The sequence below is a fragment of the Pituophis catenifer genome, unplaced genomic scaffold, assembly GCF_029215685.1.
Source record: "Pituophis catenifer annectens isolate HBS135680 unplaced genomic scaffold, rPitCat1.0.hap2 SCAF_16, whole genome shotgun sequence".
Taxonomy (NCBI): domain Eukaryota; kingdom Metazoa; phylum Chordata; class Lepidosauria; order Squamata; family Colubridae; genus Pituophis; species Pituophis catenifer.
In genome coordinates this window covers 13,609,121-13,625,328 of record NW_027256896.1, presented here as the reverse complement: position 1 = coordinate 13,625,328, position 16,208 = coordinate 13,609,121, and the positions used below count along the sequence as shown (strand labels likewise).

General features: G+C 44.4%; 2 protein-coding genes across 4 annotated transcripts in view; one reads left to right on the top strand and one right to left on the bottom strand.

Annotated features, from left to right (window-relative positions):
• The window catches only part of GSPT1 (G1 to S phase transition 1), a 34,626-nt gene extending 27,236 nt beyond the window's left edge, over window positions 1-7,390 (bottom strand). For both annotated transcript variants that reach the window (XM_070955385.1, XM_070955386.1), the window contains exon 1: window positions 6,819-7,390. In XM_070955385.1, the coding sequence (XP_070811486.1) occupies window positions 6,819-7,185 (367 nt within the window). In that variant the 5' untranslated portion in view covers window positions 7,186-7,390. The remainder of the gene's footprint in view (window positions 1-6,818) is intronic.
• A 2,820-nt stretch (window positions 7,391-10,210) lies between these two features.
• Window positions 10,211-16,208, top strand: part of SNX29 (sorting nexin 29) — a 153,641-nt gene continuing 147,643 nt past the window's right edge. The window contains exons 1-3 of one of the 2 annotated variants that reach the window (XM_070955161.1): window positions 10,211-10,256; window positions 14,760-14,824; window positions 15,069-15,121. In XM_070955161.1, the coding sequence (XP_070811262.1) occupies window positions 10,250-10,256; window positions 14,760-14,824; window positions 15,069-15,121 (125 nt within the window). In that variant the 5' untranslated portion in view covers window positions 10,211-10,249. Of the gene's footprint in view, window positions 10,257-10,435; window positions 10,498-14,759; window positions 14,825-15,068; window positions 15,122-16,208 lie in introns of those variants that run through there. The other variant, XM_070955160.1, reaches the window with a different exon arrangement.

Here is a 16,208-nt window from a genome sequence, read left to right as displayed (position 1 = left end):
AAAAAAAAAAGACACAGAAACGTGAGCTAAGCAGAAAAACAGGAATCACCATCCCTTTCATGATTGAATCAGGTCCAAGGTAAAGTTAAGCATTTAATGAAGTTCAATTAGAGTCACTAGGAGGAGGGGCGGGTTATTATGGCGGGGAAAATAATTCAGGAGTCTGCTAACACTTTTCCTACAAATTTTACTAAAAGGAACAAGTTTTCGTGAGCTACGTTGCCTCCATCTGGTCCAATGAGCTGCCGCTCACAAAAACTTATGTTTTTAATAAAATTCAGTTAGTTGGAAGAACCGCTAGCAGATTCATTCATTTTTTTTTTTTGCACTTTCCTTTGGTGCAAAATGATGTTTGTGATCTTCAGATGACTATCCGCGTACAAAACAGGTTACAATCGGTCAGCAACTTACTGACCCCGAATAGGCGAGAAATGCTTACTTAGCGGATAGGATTGCAGAAAATACAAACAATTCCGACTTGGGATGAATTTCTGGCCGCCTGAGGCTTCTTCTTCCAACCAAGGATCGTTAAATCCCATCTTCTCTTATTCTGCAACCTGTGGGGGCACCCGGTGCCAATCTGTTTAAGGGCAAAGCGTGTGCTTCCACACCCTTATCGGAGGTACAGCCTGTGTTTCTGTACGCTGCTTGATAACATGCCTTTCATGTGCCATGAGGAGGTAATGCGGTCAGCAATTAAGCCAGTATCTTAGGTTCAACATGGAGTGAAAGGGATGGCAGACCTGCTGCTATCCTGAGATTGCAGCAAACCCATTGGCAAATTCTGCAGTGTAGACCAGATGGCATCTAACTTGCTTTGCATCACTAATAACAGAGCTGGATGGGACCTTGGAAGTAATCTAGTCCAACCCTCTGCTCAAGCAGGAGACCCTAGACCAGTGGTTCCCAACGTGGGGCCCACGCCCCACAGGGGGGCAATTTGATTTTTAACGGGGGCAATTGGAACCTTGTTTAAACCAAAGTTAATGGATTTTAGGCTTCCTCCGTGTGAGTAGGTGTCACTTTTGAATAGTAAGAATCAGGGGTGAAATCAAGCAGGTTCTAAAGAACTGGTAGCGGAAATTTTGGGTGGTTCGGAGAACCAGCAAATACCACCTCTGGCTGGCCCCAGAGTGGGGTGGGAATGGGGATTTTGCAATATCCTTCTCCTGCCACGCCCACAGAACCGGTAGTAAAAAAAAATTCAATTTCACCACTGGTAAGAATTATATGTCACAGGGGAGGGGTGGGGGAAGAATCAGGATTTTAGAGATGCTTAGGTGGGGCATGGCCAAAAAAAGGTTGGGAACCACTGCCCTAGACAGCAACTGGCTGTCCAGTCTCTTCTTAAAAGCCTCCAGTGATGGAACCCACAACTCCTGAAGGCAAGCTGTTCCACTAGTTGATTGATCTGTCAGGAAATTTCTCCTTAATTCTACTATGTTTCCCCGAAAATAAGACCCTGTCTTATATTTTTTTGAACCCTGAAATAAGCGCTTGGCCTTACTGCCATGCGCTCAAAAGCCCGATTGGGCTCATTATCAGGGGATGTCTTATTTTGGAGGAAACAGGGTAAGTTGGATCTCTCCTTGGGGTTTTTTTCTTGTCTTGCCTTTTGGTGTTTTGGAAAATAGATTGACCCCCCTTGTCTTTGTATGAGCCTCTCAAATATTGGAACACTGCTATCGTGTCACCCCCCAGGCCTTCTTTTCATTAGACTAGAAATACCCAATAATTCCTGTAACTGTTCTTTTTAGCCTCTGGCACCCTAGTCGTCTTTGTTGCTCTTTTCTGCATTCTTTCCAGAGTCTCCGTTGCTTTTCTGGTCCCAGTTAGCAAAACAGGATAAAAAGAAACTCACACAGGATTTATATCTGCATCCTTAAGCTTCATTCTAGGTTTTATTTTAGCCTTGAGAATCGTGCCCATGGGAATGACTAAATCAAACGTGTGTTTACTATCCTCACACTTGGCAGAGAGGTGTGCGAAATGTTAGATGCGTGGAATTTCACGAAAGCTTCCGCTGGTGTGCAAAATTGGCCGGCCTAGACTGATGAGGGTTTTAATATGGATTTTAATTGATTTTAGGGATTTCATGTGTAACTTTTAACCCGGAGTTTTTGTTTATTTTTCTGTTTTATTGTTGTGAGCCGCCCTGAGTCCTCTCGGAGAAAGGGCGGCATATAAGTCTAAACAAACAAACAAACAAATAAATAAATAAAATGGGGAGAAGTGGAGGCTTTGTGTGTTCTAGAAACATTTTTCGTCTGTAATGGAGTGTTTCAACTTAGAATACTTTTTACTTCAAACTCAGAAAGCTTGCAAAATGCTAAATCAGTGGTTTCGTATTAAAAACAAGGTATTTCACAAAACGTCTTCAGGAACTGTTTTGCATGCAGATGGACACCTGTGCTTTGGATGTCCCTCAAAAGACAACATTTGGAAAAATTCTGTCTTGTTGAGATCAAACAACAGGATAATGCAAGCAAGCGGCTAAATAAACGGTCTCACTCGGGGAATTTCTCCCCGAAGCAACAGTTAAAGCAGGGCACCTCTCCAAGCAGTTTGCTAAATATTTAATAAAGTTAATAAAAGCACGAAGCCCTGGATTCCAATATTTGAAAGACCCATATGGGATTATAACAAGCCAGAAATCTCCAACTTGAATGAAATGTTGGATTCAAAGTTTCACTGCTCATTTAGATGCTGGCAAGGTTTTTTTAAAAAAATAGAAATGATTGGGCAGTCTCCAGAAGTATGCTTGCACAATCCTGATAAGCATAGGAACCAGCTCTACAGATAATCTGACATTAAAGGAAAAAAAAGAGAGCCAGCTAATCAGGTCTTCCCTACTTGGAATCAATTCTTGTTGCAAGATACGATGGATTTCTTTACATGTCTAACTTACTGAAGTTTGCCCCAGAAAACAAATGCTTAATTTCAAATGTTATTAGCCGCCCAACTCTAATGGACTCTGAGCAGCGTACAAACCTAGTTTTGTAAAAACAAACCCAAGTAGAAACCAACCAAACAGGGACCTAGGCAACTAATAAACATCAACCTCAGACCAAACCAAGGTTTCCAAGACTTTCTGGAACTCTGAGACATAATGCTGCCCTTATTTATTTATGTCCTGCCCTTCTTTTTGCAAATAAGGTGGCAAACATATCCAACAAAACATCCTTCTCCTGCTTTCCCCACAACAACCCTGTGAAGTTGATTGGATTGAGAGAGTCAGCCAGCTGTCTTTCATGGCTAAAGCCTCATCTTCATGGCCCCTTATCTTTGGGGGTGGGGAAGGCTGTTTTAGAGAATGGGGGCCGCAACAGAGAAGGCACCCTTTCCTTCTGCCAACAGGATGACAGTGTTTATTGAAGGAATCTTGGAACGCACTCACTTTACTGGAAGATATCGGGTGGGCAAAACGACAAACTGGATTTAAGAGCAAAATGAACATACCTGCAATGTATGTTGAGGACATCCCTTTAAACTGATACTCAAAGGGTCAAATATGATTTACGTTGGGGCAGGAAAGTAAACTAGTGGCCTGCAGGAATATTAAGATTTTACATTCAGCATTCTTGTGCCTTTAGACTAGCTGGGAAGTTGGAGTTTAAAACACATGGAGAACATCAGGCAGCCTAACCTAGGCTAAGCAGCTGTAGGCACTTATCTAAAACCCAAGACAAAAGGCACACTAGAAGATTATGAACACATTTTAAGGGGATTTCACAAGACAAAGTGAGTAAAAATGTTGGGATTACCCGAGAGCTTTATGTTAACTTTTCTGAAATTCCTACAAGAGAAAATTGAATTTAACCATCACTTCTTCCCCAAAGCCAAGTCAAATCAAACTGTCAAATATGCCTTTTGTGTTTGGGCAGGTTATATGAAAACTACAATTGTATTTGGTAACATGTTTAGAGTTTAGCACACTAAGTAAACCCCTGGTCTATCGGGCTTCTTGCCTGGCACACTATTAATAATATTCTTTTTTAGATATAACTGAACATACTTAATATTCCTGCTCTTATTATCCCCCACAACAAAAATCCTGTGAGGTGTGTTGGGCTGAGAGAGAGAGAGAGGGGCTGGCCCAAAGTCACCTAACCAGCTATCATGCCAAAGGCGGGATTAGAACTCACCGTCTCCTGGTGACTGGCCCAAAGTCACCCAAGCTGGCTTGGCAGGACTAGAACTCATCATCTCCTAGTTTTTAGGCCAGCAGCTTCACCAGGACTCCAAACTAGCTTTATAATCTTAAACCCATCGCAATTCCTAGGAATGCCTCTACTAGTCTGTCTTATCCACTCCAGGACAAGGATTGAATGCTGAGCAGTTAATTATTTGAAATTCTACCTGTCAATAAAGGCCTTGTTTTTCTTCCTGCTCCTCTTTTTAAAATACCTTTACATTTTGTCCCCCTGAGACCTTGTTGGCCTCCAAGTCACTGAACCTGCCTGGATCCCCAAAAACACAGCTTACCTCTTTTTATTTCCTGACCCTATCTTATCTCAAAGACGGTGAGTTTTACAGCGAAAGGGAGAAGCAGCCTTGTGGAAAAAGTCAAGAAAAAGGATCACCAACCGCCTATTTGAAAAGTGGCTTGAGAATGAAGAGTCTCCTCTGAGCGGTTTCACAGCAACTCTTGAGACTACCAGGAAATACTCTTCTCTCCCCCCCCCCCACACCTTTCTCTACTGCCAAAAAGGAAGGTTGACGTCTCTCCACCGTTCAAGATTGCATCACAGGCCAAGGGGGTGCTGCTCTGAGTCATTCCTTGGCTCAGCCGCCCCAGTATAGACGGCTGAACAGCTCTTCCTACCACAAGCAGGGAAACCTGTCTTGCAGAATCACCAAGAGGCTCTCCCGTCCCATTCGCTCAAGGCTGAACTCTGGAAATGTCCCTCGGAAATTCCTCGAGAAGGTTGCCTTGATGGCCAGAGAAAGGGGCCTCTTCCATCACTGTTCAGACTTTCCTGCTGGGATGGGATGGCTGTGAGGATCGCTCTGCTTTTTTTAAAAAAATCCCTGCCATCCTCCTCTTCCGATGGAGGGTGGCAAAACGGTAAGAACTAGGTCAAGCTGTGGGTTTCCCCTCGGGGAGTTTCGGAGTGCAACCCCAATCATGCCGCCTTGGCAAAGGCCCAGAAAAACACGGGTCAAGCGATCTTGCAAGCAACCACCTGTCTAATTATCAGAAGGGAAGGGAGCAGAAGGCCAGCCTCTCCCAGCCAGGATGTCTTCAGGCCAACCTGTTCTTCATCCTGGGTTTAGACCATGGGTGTCCAACCTCAGCAACTTTAAGACTTGGTGGACTTCAACTCCCAGAATGGAACCAAGGATGTCCGACTCTGGCAACTTCAAGACTTGGGGACTCCCAGAATTGAACCAGGGGTGTCCAACCTTGCAATTTTTAAGACTTGTTGAGCTCCAACTCCCAGAATTGAACCAGGGGTGTCCAATACTGGCAACTTTTAAGACTGGGGGACTTCAACTCCCAGCATTCCTCAGCCAGTTGGATACCCTTGGTTTAGTTAAAGGAACTCTGGCTGGGGAATTCTGGGAGTTGAAGTCCCCCGGTCTTAAACTTGTCAAGGTTGGACATCTCTGGTTTAGACCTTGACCTACCTTGCAGGGTTGTTGATGGACAAGCCCAGAGCACTATCCTTTCTCTGCTGAGCCCCCCTTTTTTTTGGGAGGGGGAGAAACTCCCATCTTGTTGGCAACCTTTTCAACCCTCTCCCAGGCTTACTCCCAATATATTCTGGGGAAGGGATGGGAAGGAGCACCCTATATATATATGCGTGCGTGTGTGTGTATACACACACACATATACAGATACATATATATATACATATACATACATATATACATATACATATACATATATTGATGCCCTTGGGGTGGGTCAAGGCCAGGTCTGCATCCCAATGGTGGCTCCTGGGAAGGGGAGGGGGCTCTCTGACTCAGGGCGACCTTCCCCACAAAGTTATTGTGTGTGGGGGGGAAAGGGAATTCAAAGAGAGCCCCTTAAAAGACTGAAGACTGCCTAAACCCCAAGGCGCAGAGGGCAATAATGGGGGAAAGGGGTCTTAGGCAGCCTAATTGGGCAGGTGGGGGGGGGGCTTTAGAAAGGTGCCCCTGAATCTGCTCAGGAGGGGAATTAAAAGACTGAAGGGACCCCCAAGAACTGCCTGGGCAATAATGGGATGAGGGGGTGTTTAATAATGGGGGGGGGGTTATCTTAGGCAGCCTAATTGGGCAGAGGGTTTTTTTTAGAAAGGTGCCCATGAATCCCGTCGTGAGGGGAATTAAAAGACTGAAGGGACCCCCCAAGAACTGCCTGAGCAATAATGGGGGGTGTTTAATAATGGGGGGTGGGTTGTCTTAGGCAGCCTAATTGGTAGACGGGGGGGGGGGGGCTTTAGAAAGGTGCCCCTGAATCCAGTCAGAAGGGGAATTAAAAGACTGAAGGGACCCCCAAGAACTGCCTGGGCAATAATGGGATGAGGGGGTGTTTAATAATGGGGGGGGGGGGGGTTGTCTTAGGCAGCCTAATTGGGCAGAGGGTTTTTTTTAGAAAGGTGCCCATGAATCCCGTCGTGAGGGGAATTAAAAGACTGAAGGGACCCCCAAGAACTGCCTGGGCAATAATGGGGTTTTTTTTTTTTGTTTAATAATGGGGGGGGGGTTTGTCTTAGGCAGCCGTAATTGGGCGAAGGAGGAGGGAGTCTTTAGAAAGCTGCCCCGCGGAGGTGTGTGGGGGAGGGGGGAAGAGGGTCCCCGTCCAGTGTCGGGCCGTTCCGCGGGCTCACCGTGTGTCAGCGACGGGGCGGTCGGCGTCGGAGGCGAAGGGGGCGTCGGCGGCGCGGGTTGTCCGGGGCCTCCCCTCAGGAAAGCCGGCACGAACTCGGCGGCGTGGACGTTGGGCACGAAGGGCTTGGCGTTGACGTTGAGGTGCCGGCTGAAGGCCGCGCCCAGGAGCTGCTGCTGCTGCTCCTCCTCCGATTCCAGCTGGGCCGAGCCGGGCCCCGACGCTGCCGCCGCCGCCGCCGCCACCGTCGCCGCTGCGGCTTCCTCGTCCACGGCGGCGGCGGCGCTTCCGCTGCTGGGCTCGAGGTCCGCCTGGTCCCAGCAATCGGGCGCCGAGTCGCTGCTGCTCCCGCTGCCGTTCGCCTCCATTTTGTACGGCCGGCCCCCTCACGAGCCTCTCTTGCGGCGGCCCAAGCGCCTCCCCGGCGGGGAGGGGAGGGAAGGGAGGGAGGGAAGGGGCGGAGAGGCGACGGACGGACGGACGGCGACAAGCTGAGGCGGAGGCGGCGACCCCGGTCTTCGCTCGGGCCACGCTCCGCGTGTGCCCCACCGCCCCGACGCAGTATGGCCTCCCTCAGCTGCCGTACGCTTCGTCTTCCGTGCGCAGGCGCGGGCGCCGCCTGGACGCTCGGTAGTCCTAACGTCCTCGCGTAAACCCTTGCGACACGTGGGCGCTGCCGGGCCGAGGACTACAACTCCCGAAAGGCGTCGGGGAGGAGAGAGAGAGAGAGAGAGAGAGAGAGAGAGAGAGAGAGAGAGAGAGAGAGAGAGAGAGAGAGAGAGACGCACGGGAAGCACAGCTCACTGCCTTTTCCTTTCTTTCCGCTCCCTCCCTCCCTCCCTCGCGCTTGGCGTGGATTCCTCCGTGCCTCCGCAAAAACAACAATCCCCAGCAGCCATCGCGCGGTCCTTGCCTTTTGCGCACGCGCTCTTTCTTCCTTCCCTCTCCCGATGGGAATTTTCTGATTTCTGTTGCAAAGAAAGAGATCAGAAGCAGTTTTTACAGCAAGGGAGTGGGAGTTGAGAGGTGGTGATGGATGTATTTGATGGAAATGGCGTTCAAAAAGCGAGAGATTTAATAAGCCTTGTCACCAAGGAAGGAGAAGAATATTTTTTAGAATAGAATAGAATTAGGAAAGAATGGAATGGAATGGAATGAAATTAGGAAAGAATGGAATAGAATAGAATAGAATAGAATAGAATAGAATAGAATAGAATAGAATAGAATAGAATTCTTTATTGGCCAAGTGTGATTGGACACACAAGGAATTTGTCTTGGTGCATATGTTCTCAGTGTACATAAAAGACAAGATACATTCGTCAAGAATCCCCTCAACACTGTCAAACTATTCACTAAGTCTGCATTACTATTACTATTAATCTTCTCATCGTTCCTATCACCCATCTCCTCCCACTTATGAATACATGACTGTAACTTTTGTTGCTTGTATCCTTACGATTTATATTGTTTCCTAGTATGATTTGATTGCTTATTTGTACCCTATGACTACCATTAAATGTTGTACCTTGTGATTCTTGATGAATGTATCTTTTCTTTTTATGTACACTAAGAGCATATGCACCAAAGACAAATTCCTTGTGTGTCCAATCACACTTGGCCAATAAAGAATTCTATCTGTCTGTCTGTCATGTCACAAATCAGGAAACTTTCGCAGAACTATCACTGGATGTCACTCTTGAGTCATACAATTTTCAAATGAGATTTGTTTCTTGGGAGAGGGAATTAATTTGCTCCAGGGGTATTAGGATGTTAGTTGGACAGTCAATAATGCTTTAATTAATCGTCCTCTATCTGATCGTAGTTAGAAAAAAATGTGATTTAAGATTTAACCGTCTGGTGATTTTAATGAGCATGGGTAAGCCTTGCATCATCAGTTCTCACATGAATTATTTCCTTTCATCACCAACTGCCTGTAATGATTTTGCAAACCATATTACAGAAGATACATTATTCATTATCCTACATTATGCAAAGTGAATCGTGTTTTTTTCTCCACTTGATTATTGATGATGTTGAATTAGAAATTCATAATGATCACAAATAAGAGTACAAACTTAATCTTGCATCCCCTCTGGAAATGCTGAAGAAAGCTGCATAGAGCTTTATTTAGGGATCCGCTCTCCAAGGTACTGTACTTCTATTTTCTTATACTCAAATAATCTAATGCACCAAGAAAAATAAAATTTCCCCCATCTAAAACTATATTTACAAGCATTTCAGCAACTGAAACAAGAAAGGGAATGAAAATGTGGCGCTCTGCTGGCTTAATTTGAATTTATTTATTACATTTTTCTTTACTGATTAAAACTTATACGCTGGCCATCTCACCTAACCTTTTTTCTCCCTCACCATCTTTTTCTCCGAACCTCCCCAAGGCTGATCATTCCCACAGCCCTTTGGTTCGAAGCCCCACTTGCCTCAAGTTCTCCCACCCTGTTTCCAAGCTAGGGATAATGGAGCCTGTGGTCCCAAAGACGACCTCCGCTGCTGCTCCTCCCAAATCAGAACCCGACAGAAGAATAGAATAGAATAGAATAGAATAGAATAGAATAGAATAGAATAATGGAATGAAGAATTAGAATAAATAGAATAGAATAGAATAGAATAGAATAGAATAGAATAGAATAGAATAGGAATAATGGAACGAAGAATTAGAATAGAATAGAATGAAGAATTAGAATAGAATAGTGGAATGAAGAATTAAAATAGAATAGAATAGAATACAAAAGAATAGAATAGAATAATGGAATGAAGAATTAGAATAGAATAGAATAGAATAGAATAGAATAGAATAGAATAGAATAGGAATAATGGAATGAAGAATTAGAATAGAATAGAATGGAATGAAGAATTAGAATAGAATAATGGAATGAAGAATTAAAATAGAATAATGGAATGAAGAATTAGAATAATGGAATGAAGAATTAGAATAGAATAGAATAGAATAGAATAGAATAGAATAGAATAGGAATAATGGAATGAAGAATGAAAATAGAATAGAATAGAATAGAAAAGAAAAAAATAGAATAATGGAATGAAGAATTAGAATAATGGAATGAATTAGAATAGAATAGAATAGAATAGAATAGAATAGAGATGGGCTGGGCCTGGGGGCTGGCTGCTCCTTCCTTTCTCTGCTTCCCACGGCCCCCCACCCCACTCCCACCCGGGAACGCGAGCACCCGATCCCCAACCCATCCATCCTCCACCACCACGATAAACAACACCCCCCCCCCCATACACACACACACACTCTGCAGGACGCTTCCGGGTTCCCCGTATTTTGCTTCCGGGGCGGAGGGTCACTTCCGGCGGCGGAGGCTGCCGCCCTGCTCTCGCAGTCCGGGCGGGGGTGGGGGGCGGGCGGCTGGCCGGCGGGAGAGCTCGAGTTGCTCCGGCTTCGCCAGCACCATGAGCGGTGAGTGGGGCTGCCGGTGGGTTTTTTTTTTTTTGTGGGGGGTGTCCCTCCCTCTGGCTCCTGCCGAGGATGGGGGGGGAGGGAGGGAGGGAGGAGGAGCAGGCGCTCTGCACATGCCCAGGGGCTCCCTTGCCCATGATTATTATTAGCCTCCCATCCCTTCTGCGGTTCGGGGATGAGCTGTCAAAAAAGCCACCTTCAAATCTCTCGAAAGCTCCCGGCGCTTGGCGTATGCTCAGAGGTAACAGGGGCAAGGGCGCTCTGCACTCTCTCAGAGGCACTTTGCCTGCTTTTTTGGGGGGGGGAGGGGATTGACGGGCATTGCTGTTGCAGGGTGGGGGGCGAGGAAGAAGGAAGTGCTCTGTACCCGCTCAGAGGCTCTCATCCTCTTGCCAATTTTTTTTTTTTCTTAAAGGGGTTGTTGGCCAGGCTCTGTCTGGGCACTCTGTACGCGCTCAGAAGCCTTCTGATTGTTTTGGTAAGGTCGTTGAGATATTCTGGGCACTCTGTACCCGCTCAGAGGCATTCCCGGCCAGTTTTCTGGAAGGGTGTTTCTGGACGCTCAGAGGGTCTCTCTGCCAATGTTATTAAGGAGTTGATGTGGCCCTGGGCACTCTGTACCTGCTCAGAGGCATTCGTCTCGTTTGCTTAAGGAGTTGAGTTTCTGGGCACTCTGTACCCGCTCAGAGGCTTTGCCAGTTTTTCTTAACGGCTTGAGGAGACTCCGGACTCTTTATAGTAATTCAGGGACTTTCTGCCAATATACTTTTAGTTTCTCTTCTAATTGTATAAATATTTTTTTTTTTTTGCCTTTTACCAATTTTCTTAAAGAGGTGATGTGGCCCTGGGCACTCTGTACCTGCTCAGAGGCATTCTTCTAGTTTGCTTAAGGAGTTGAGTTTCTGGGCACTCTGTACCCACCCAGGGGCACTCTTGCCACTTTTCTTAAGAGGTTAACGAAGCTTTTTAGGCACTCTGCGTTTGCTCAGAGTCTGCCCATTTTCTTAAGGGGTTGCTGACATGGTTATGGCCACTCTCTACTTGTTCAGGGACACCTTCCTATTTTTCTTTCAAAGGTGTGTTTTCAAATTGGTTTTAACTGGGTTGTTTTAAATTGATGGCCAAAATTATTTAATGCTTTTTAAAGTGCTTTTAAATTTTATATGTTGTGTTTTACCATGGCTGTTCACCGCCCTGAGTCCTGTTGGAGAAGGGCGGTATACAAATTAGATAGATAGATAGATAGATAGATAGATAGATAGATAGATAGATAAATAAAATAAAAGGCAACTGACTTTCTTGGGTTTTTTCCCCCCTTGAAGTCATTTCGCTTCTTCTCCAAAAATCATCTTCATTTCAGTTAGTTCAGAACTGAAGAAGCTTCTTGGAGGAGAAGCAAAATATCTTCAAGGAAAAAACCTCCCAAGAAAGTCCAGAAAGCACTTTTCTCCATAGATATCCTCCATAGATATCCACCTGTTTCTCTTATTTCTGCGAGGTGTAAAAACCCTTCTGCATCTTTCCAAGGGCTGTGATTATTTTTGCTTCGGTTGTGAAAGTGGAAATAAAATGTATAGGTTAAATCTTCTGTTAAACTTCAACTTGCTATCTGAACTAGCCGTGAGTCACTTTTTCAGAGCTAAATGACATGGCTGCAATCGCCCTCTTTTATGCTGGTGGTGGAATGGATGTCCGGATATGTAGTTATTTGACAATAGAATTGCTATAGCGGATTTCTTTTTAATGGAACCATAAAGCGTGCACTCAGGCAGAAAATCCAGATTTATTTATTTGCACACTCGCAAACGCATTCAGTCACTTTTGATAGCTTCACTTTTCACTACCGTTACTTTAAATATTGGTTTACCTCTTGAGGAAATCTGGTGGAAAGATCAACAGCATTTAAAAAAAAAATTCTATTTTTTATTTATTATATTTCTTAAGTGCTTAATAAACATCATGTTGTCTGGGTATTTAAATTGTTTAACAATATAAATTCCTTTCTTACTTTCCACCCTTTTTTCCCAACCATTTGTTTGATAATATTCTGTGTTTTCTTTCTGTTTGATTTTCAATGTAAGTCTATCCATTTGTGCACAATCTAATATCTTCTTAATTATCTCTTCCTCTTGTGGTATTTCTTCACTTTCTCAATATTGTGCGAAAGTAATCCTCGCTGCTGTTAAGACATGTGTGCACTCAGGCAGAAAATCCAGATTCGTTTATTTGCACACTCACAAATGCATTCAGTCACTTTTGATCGCTTCACTTTTCACTACAGTTACTTTAAATATTTGTTTACCTCTTGAGGGAATCCGGTGGAAAGGATCAACAACATTTGTGTGTGCGTGTTGTTGTTGGATTTGAGTAACTTTGTTTCTCACGCTGACTCGATATTTTTACATTGTTGGCATAATGTTGCTTAGTAAGCAAACTTCCTTGCATGAGTAAATGGATACTATAGTTTCAGATATCCTTTAACTTCTGCAAATCGACTGCCATAGCTAAATCCCATCTGTTACTTTAGGAAAATATCTGGAACCCAGCAGAATTTTTAAAAAAACTCACATTTTTTAAAGAAAGACTTTGCTTTGCAGCCATGCTGTTATTATATTACAGTTTAAGTGACTTTCCTCCTAGGTTCCATTTAGAATATATCAGAATTTCACTGTGGTATCCATAACACCAACTGAGAAGCAGTGGCTTAGAAGATGCTCTTAATTAAACACTTCATGTGTTTAAATCCTCTTCCCTTCTGTTATATTGAAAATTACAATCTGTTGGCAAACAGCCTTAATTTCTTTTTTCCTTTTTTTCCCCTCCTTTTTATCCCATATCAAGAAGAGAATCTCGTGGGAATTCAGGGCTTTTGGCTAAATGGAGATATTCCTAATATAATTTTGCAAGTCATGTACTCTGGAGCAGCGACTACTCATCTAAACAACAACAATTTGATACCTGTGCTTTGCGTAGAGTCATCCAATATACTCTAGCTGAATTGTTGATGTGTTGAGGCTTGTTTTTGGCATTCAGGAATAAAATGTGCAGCTGCTGAGTAAGGATGAAGAGTGATAGACTGGGCAAGACAACAATTTGATATCAGAAATGACTGCTCTTCCTTTCCTTCCTTCCCCCTACCTCTCTTGTTTCCTTGAAATCATTTAAGGAATAATTGGTCACTTATATAGAAATCAGCTCGGGCCACAAGTCCAAAGTTGAAATCCATAATTCTCAGAAATCGTACGAGTGTGACTGAATGCAAAATTAGCAACTTAGCTCTTAACTGACGCTGGGAAACAGAATGGATGTTTCTGATTATTCGGCCATTAATAACAGTCTCCATAAATGCTGATTAGGTTTTTGGTTCACAATTTTTCTTTGTCCTACTTGAAAGCCCCGTAGATTAATTCCAAGACCCTTAAATGTGAATAATTTTCTGTGTGTAATTTTTTTGGCGCTTCCCGTAGACCTCTGACTAATAATGATGTGCCAGATATTTTGATTTTGAAGCACTCTTGTTTTGAGCTTTTAAGCGTGTGTTTTTTCAAATTGAAAACAGCGTTCTAACCTTACAGGAAGAATTACGACACCCTTCTGATAATTCTCAGAAAATTTCCCAAGCTTAAAATAGCCTCGTGTTTTGTGCTTGAAATTCCTGATTCAGATTGGAGCCCTTGACGGTGTGTTGATCAGAAAGCTGCTTTTTAGAGTTGGATTCCTTTGGTAGATTTCTGAACCCACCAAACAAGCCTGCTTGAAAATCAAAATAGAATAGAATAGATGCACCTTGGACTGAAAAGTGTTATTGAATGTAGTCTCCTTTATTAATGTGCTGTATCCTTTAAAATGTTTTGGATTTCAGACAGCCGGTATTTTCTTCTGGGATAATACAAACTGTTAAGGTTTTACTCAAGACTATCCATGTTTCATTTTGCTTCTTGATAATCCTTTCGCCCAGGGGGTGGGTTCTACTTTATGCGAACTTTACTACCAGTTCGCATTGCGCCCATGCGCACTCTTCTGTGCATGCGCAAATCACCTATGATGACGTCCGGGTCAGTGGGCGGAGCCTCCTGCCGGTTTTACTACCGGTTCTTCCGAACCGGTCCGAACCGGGGGCAATCCACCACTACTTTCGCCTCCATTCCAAGATGGGCACCCAAGCCTGCTATTAAAAGTGGATTATGGGGCTAGAAATCCGCATTTCTCAATAAACTGCAAATGCACAAAACTTCTTTCTGCAATATATCAAGTGTGCCAAGTAACCTTCTCACTTTTGCTTACTCTAGTTGTGTTATGGATACCACCCCCTCTTCTTCTCCCTCTCCCTCTCCCTCTTTTGCAGAAATAGTTCAATTAGCTTCCAAGGAGCTGGAATTGTTTTGGAGAAAAGGAAGTAAAAAAAAAACCTGGTTTTGCAAAGTCACGTCTCATTCGTTCTCACCTAACTGGAAACGGAAAGAATATTTAATATATCATAACATGTGTGTTCTTGAATTTTAGGGCTGCAGAACAGTGCTGCCCGAAGACAGTTTTTACTTGAGCGCCTACTGGATGCGGTTAAACAGGTGAGAAGTGGAAAGTTCACCTGTTCAAAGTTATGCTGACACTGGGCGGGGGGGGGGGAAGTGCCTTGTGTCCAATTCTCACACTTAACAACTTTGCAGTATCTCACACTTTCTTTTCTTCTCGTTTTTTTTTTTTTTTAAAAAGAAATCCGGCATTTAAAATTGTATGTTGTGCAAAACTCTTAAGTGCATGAAAGTTTATCCCAACCAGTTTTGTTCTTAACGCACAGACTTTGCTTTACAGTGCCAGATCCGATTTGGAGGAAGGAAAGAGATTGCTTCTGATTCAGATAGCAGGTGAGTTTGAAATAACATGATTTTTTTTTTTTGAATGAGAAGTTCAATCTGCAGGGGTTTGATGGTGGGCATGAAGTCTCAAAAGACGTTGAGAGCAGTGATGAAATCCAAATTTTTTAAACTACCGGTTCTGTGGCCGTGGCTTGGTGGGCGTGGCAGGGGAAGGATACTGCAAACTCTCCATTCCCTCCCCACTCCTGGGGGAAGGATATTGCAAAATCTCCATTCCCCCACCACTCTGGGACCAGCCAGAGGTGGTATTTGCTGGTTCTCTGAACTACTCAAACTTTCCGCTCCCGGTTCTCCAGAACCTGTCAGAACCTGCTGGATTTCACCCCTTGTTGAGAGCCTCTGCAACAGAGGAAGACTGCCTGAGCTTTTCAATGCCTTATTTTGTATTCCTCAAATAAATCTGTCCATGATTACTGTTGGCTGGTGGTGTGATTTCTTGCCTGTTCTGGCCGGAACTGCCCAAGTAACTGAAGTATTTGCCTTAAAATGGGCTTCTTCGAGTCCATGTGATTTTTCAGAAGTGGTTTGCCATTGCCTTTTTTCCTGGGGCTGAGAGAGAGGGACTGGCCAAAAGTCATCCTAACAATCTATTTCTAATAGAGCAGCTGAGCCAAGACTTTTAACACAGGGGGTGTCCAACCTTGGCCATTTTAAGACTTGTGGATTTCAACTCCCATAATCCTCCAGCCAACCAGCATCCCCTCCCTCTCATTGGAAATGTCTGGCCTCTCTTGTCAATTTTGTACTTTTTGTTCTGGCCCACCAGCGGCCAGCAGAGCTGGCGACAGATTCGGATAGTGAGGAGGTTGGGGAGGAACCTGGGCCAGTCCTGGAGTCTGGAGAAGGCTCTGATGAGGGCTCTGCGTTGGAGGCAGAGAGGGGGCCAGGGCCGTCTGACAGTTATCAGCTGCCTTCAGAGTCTGACATCAGTGAGGCAGAGGAACAGCTGGATCCTGTTCCCAGTGTGCGCATGCACAGAGTTGCCAGACGAAGGGAACAGCTAAAGAACAAGGGTCGACTCAGGAGTAAAGGCACAAGGGGACACTGAATGGCCCCTCCCATAGGGAATAAATAG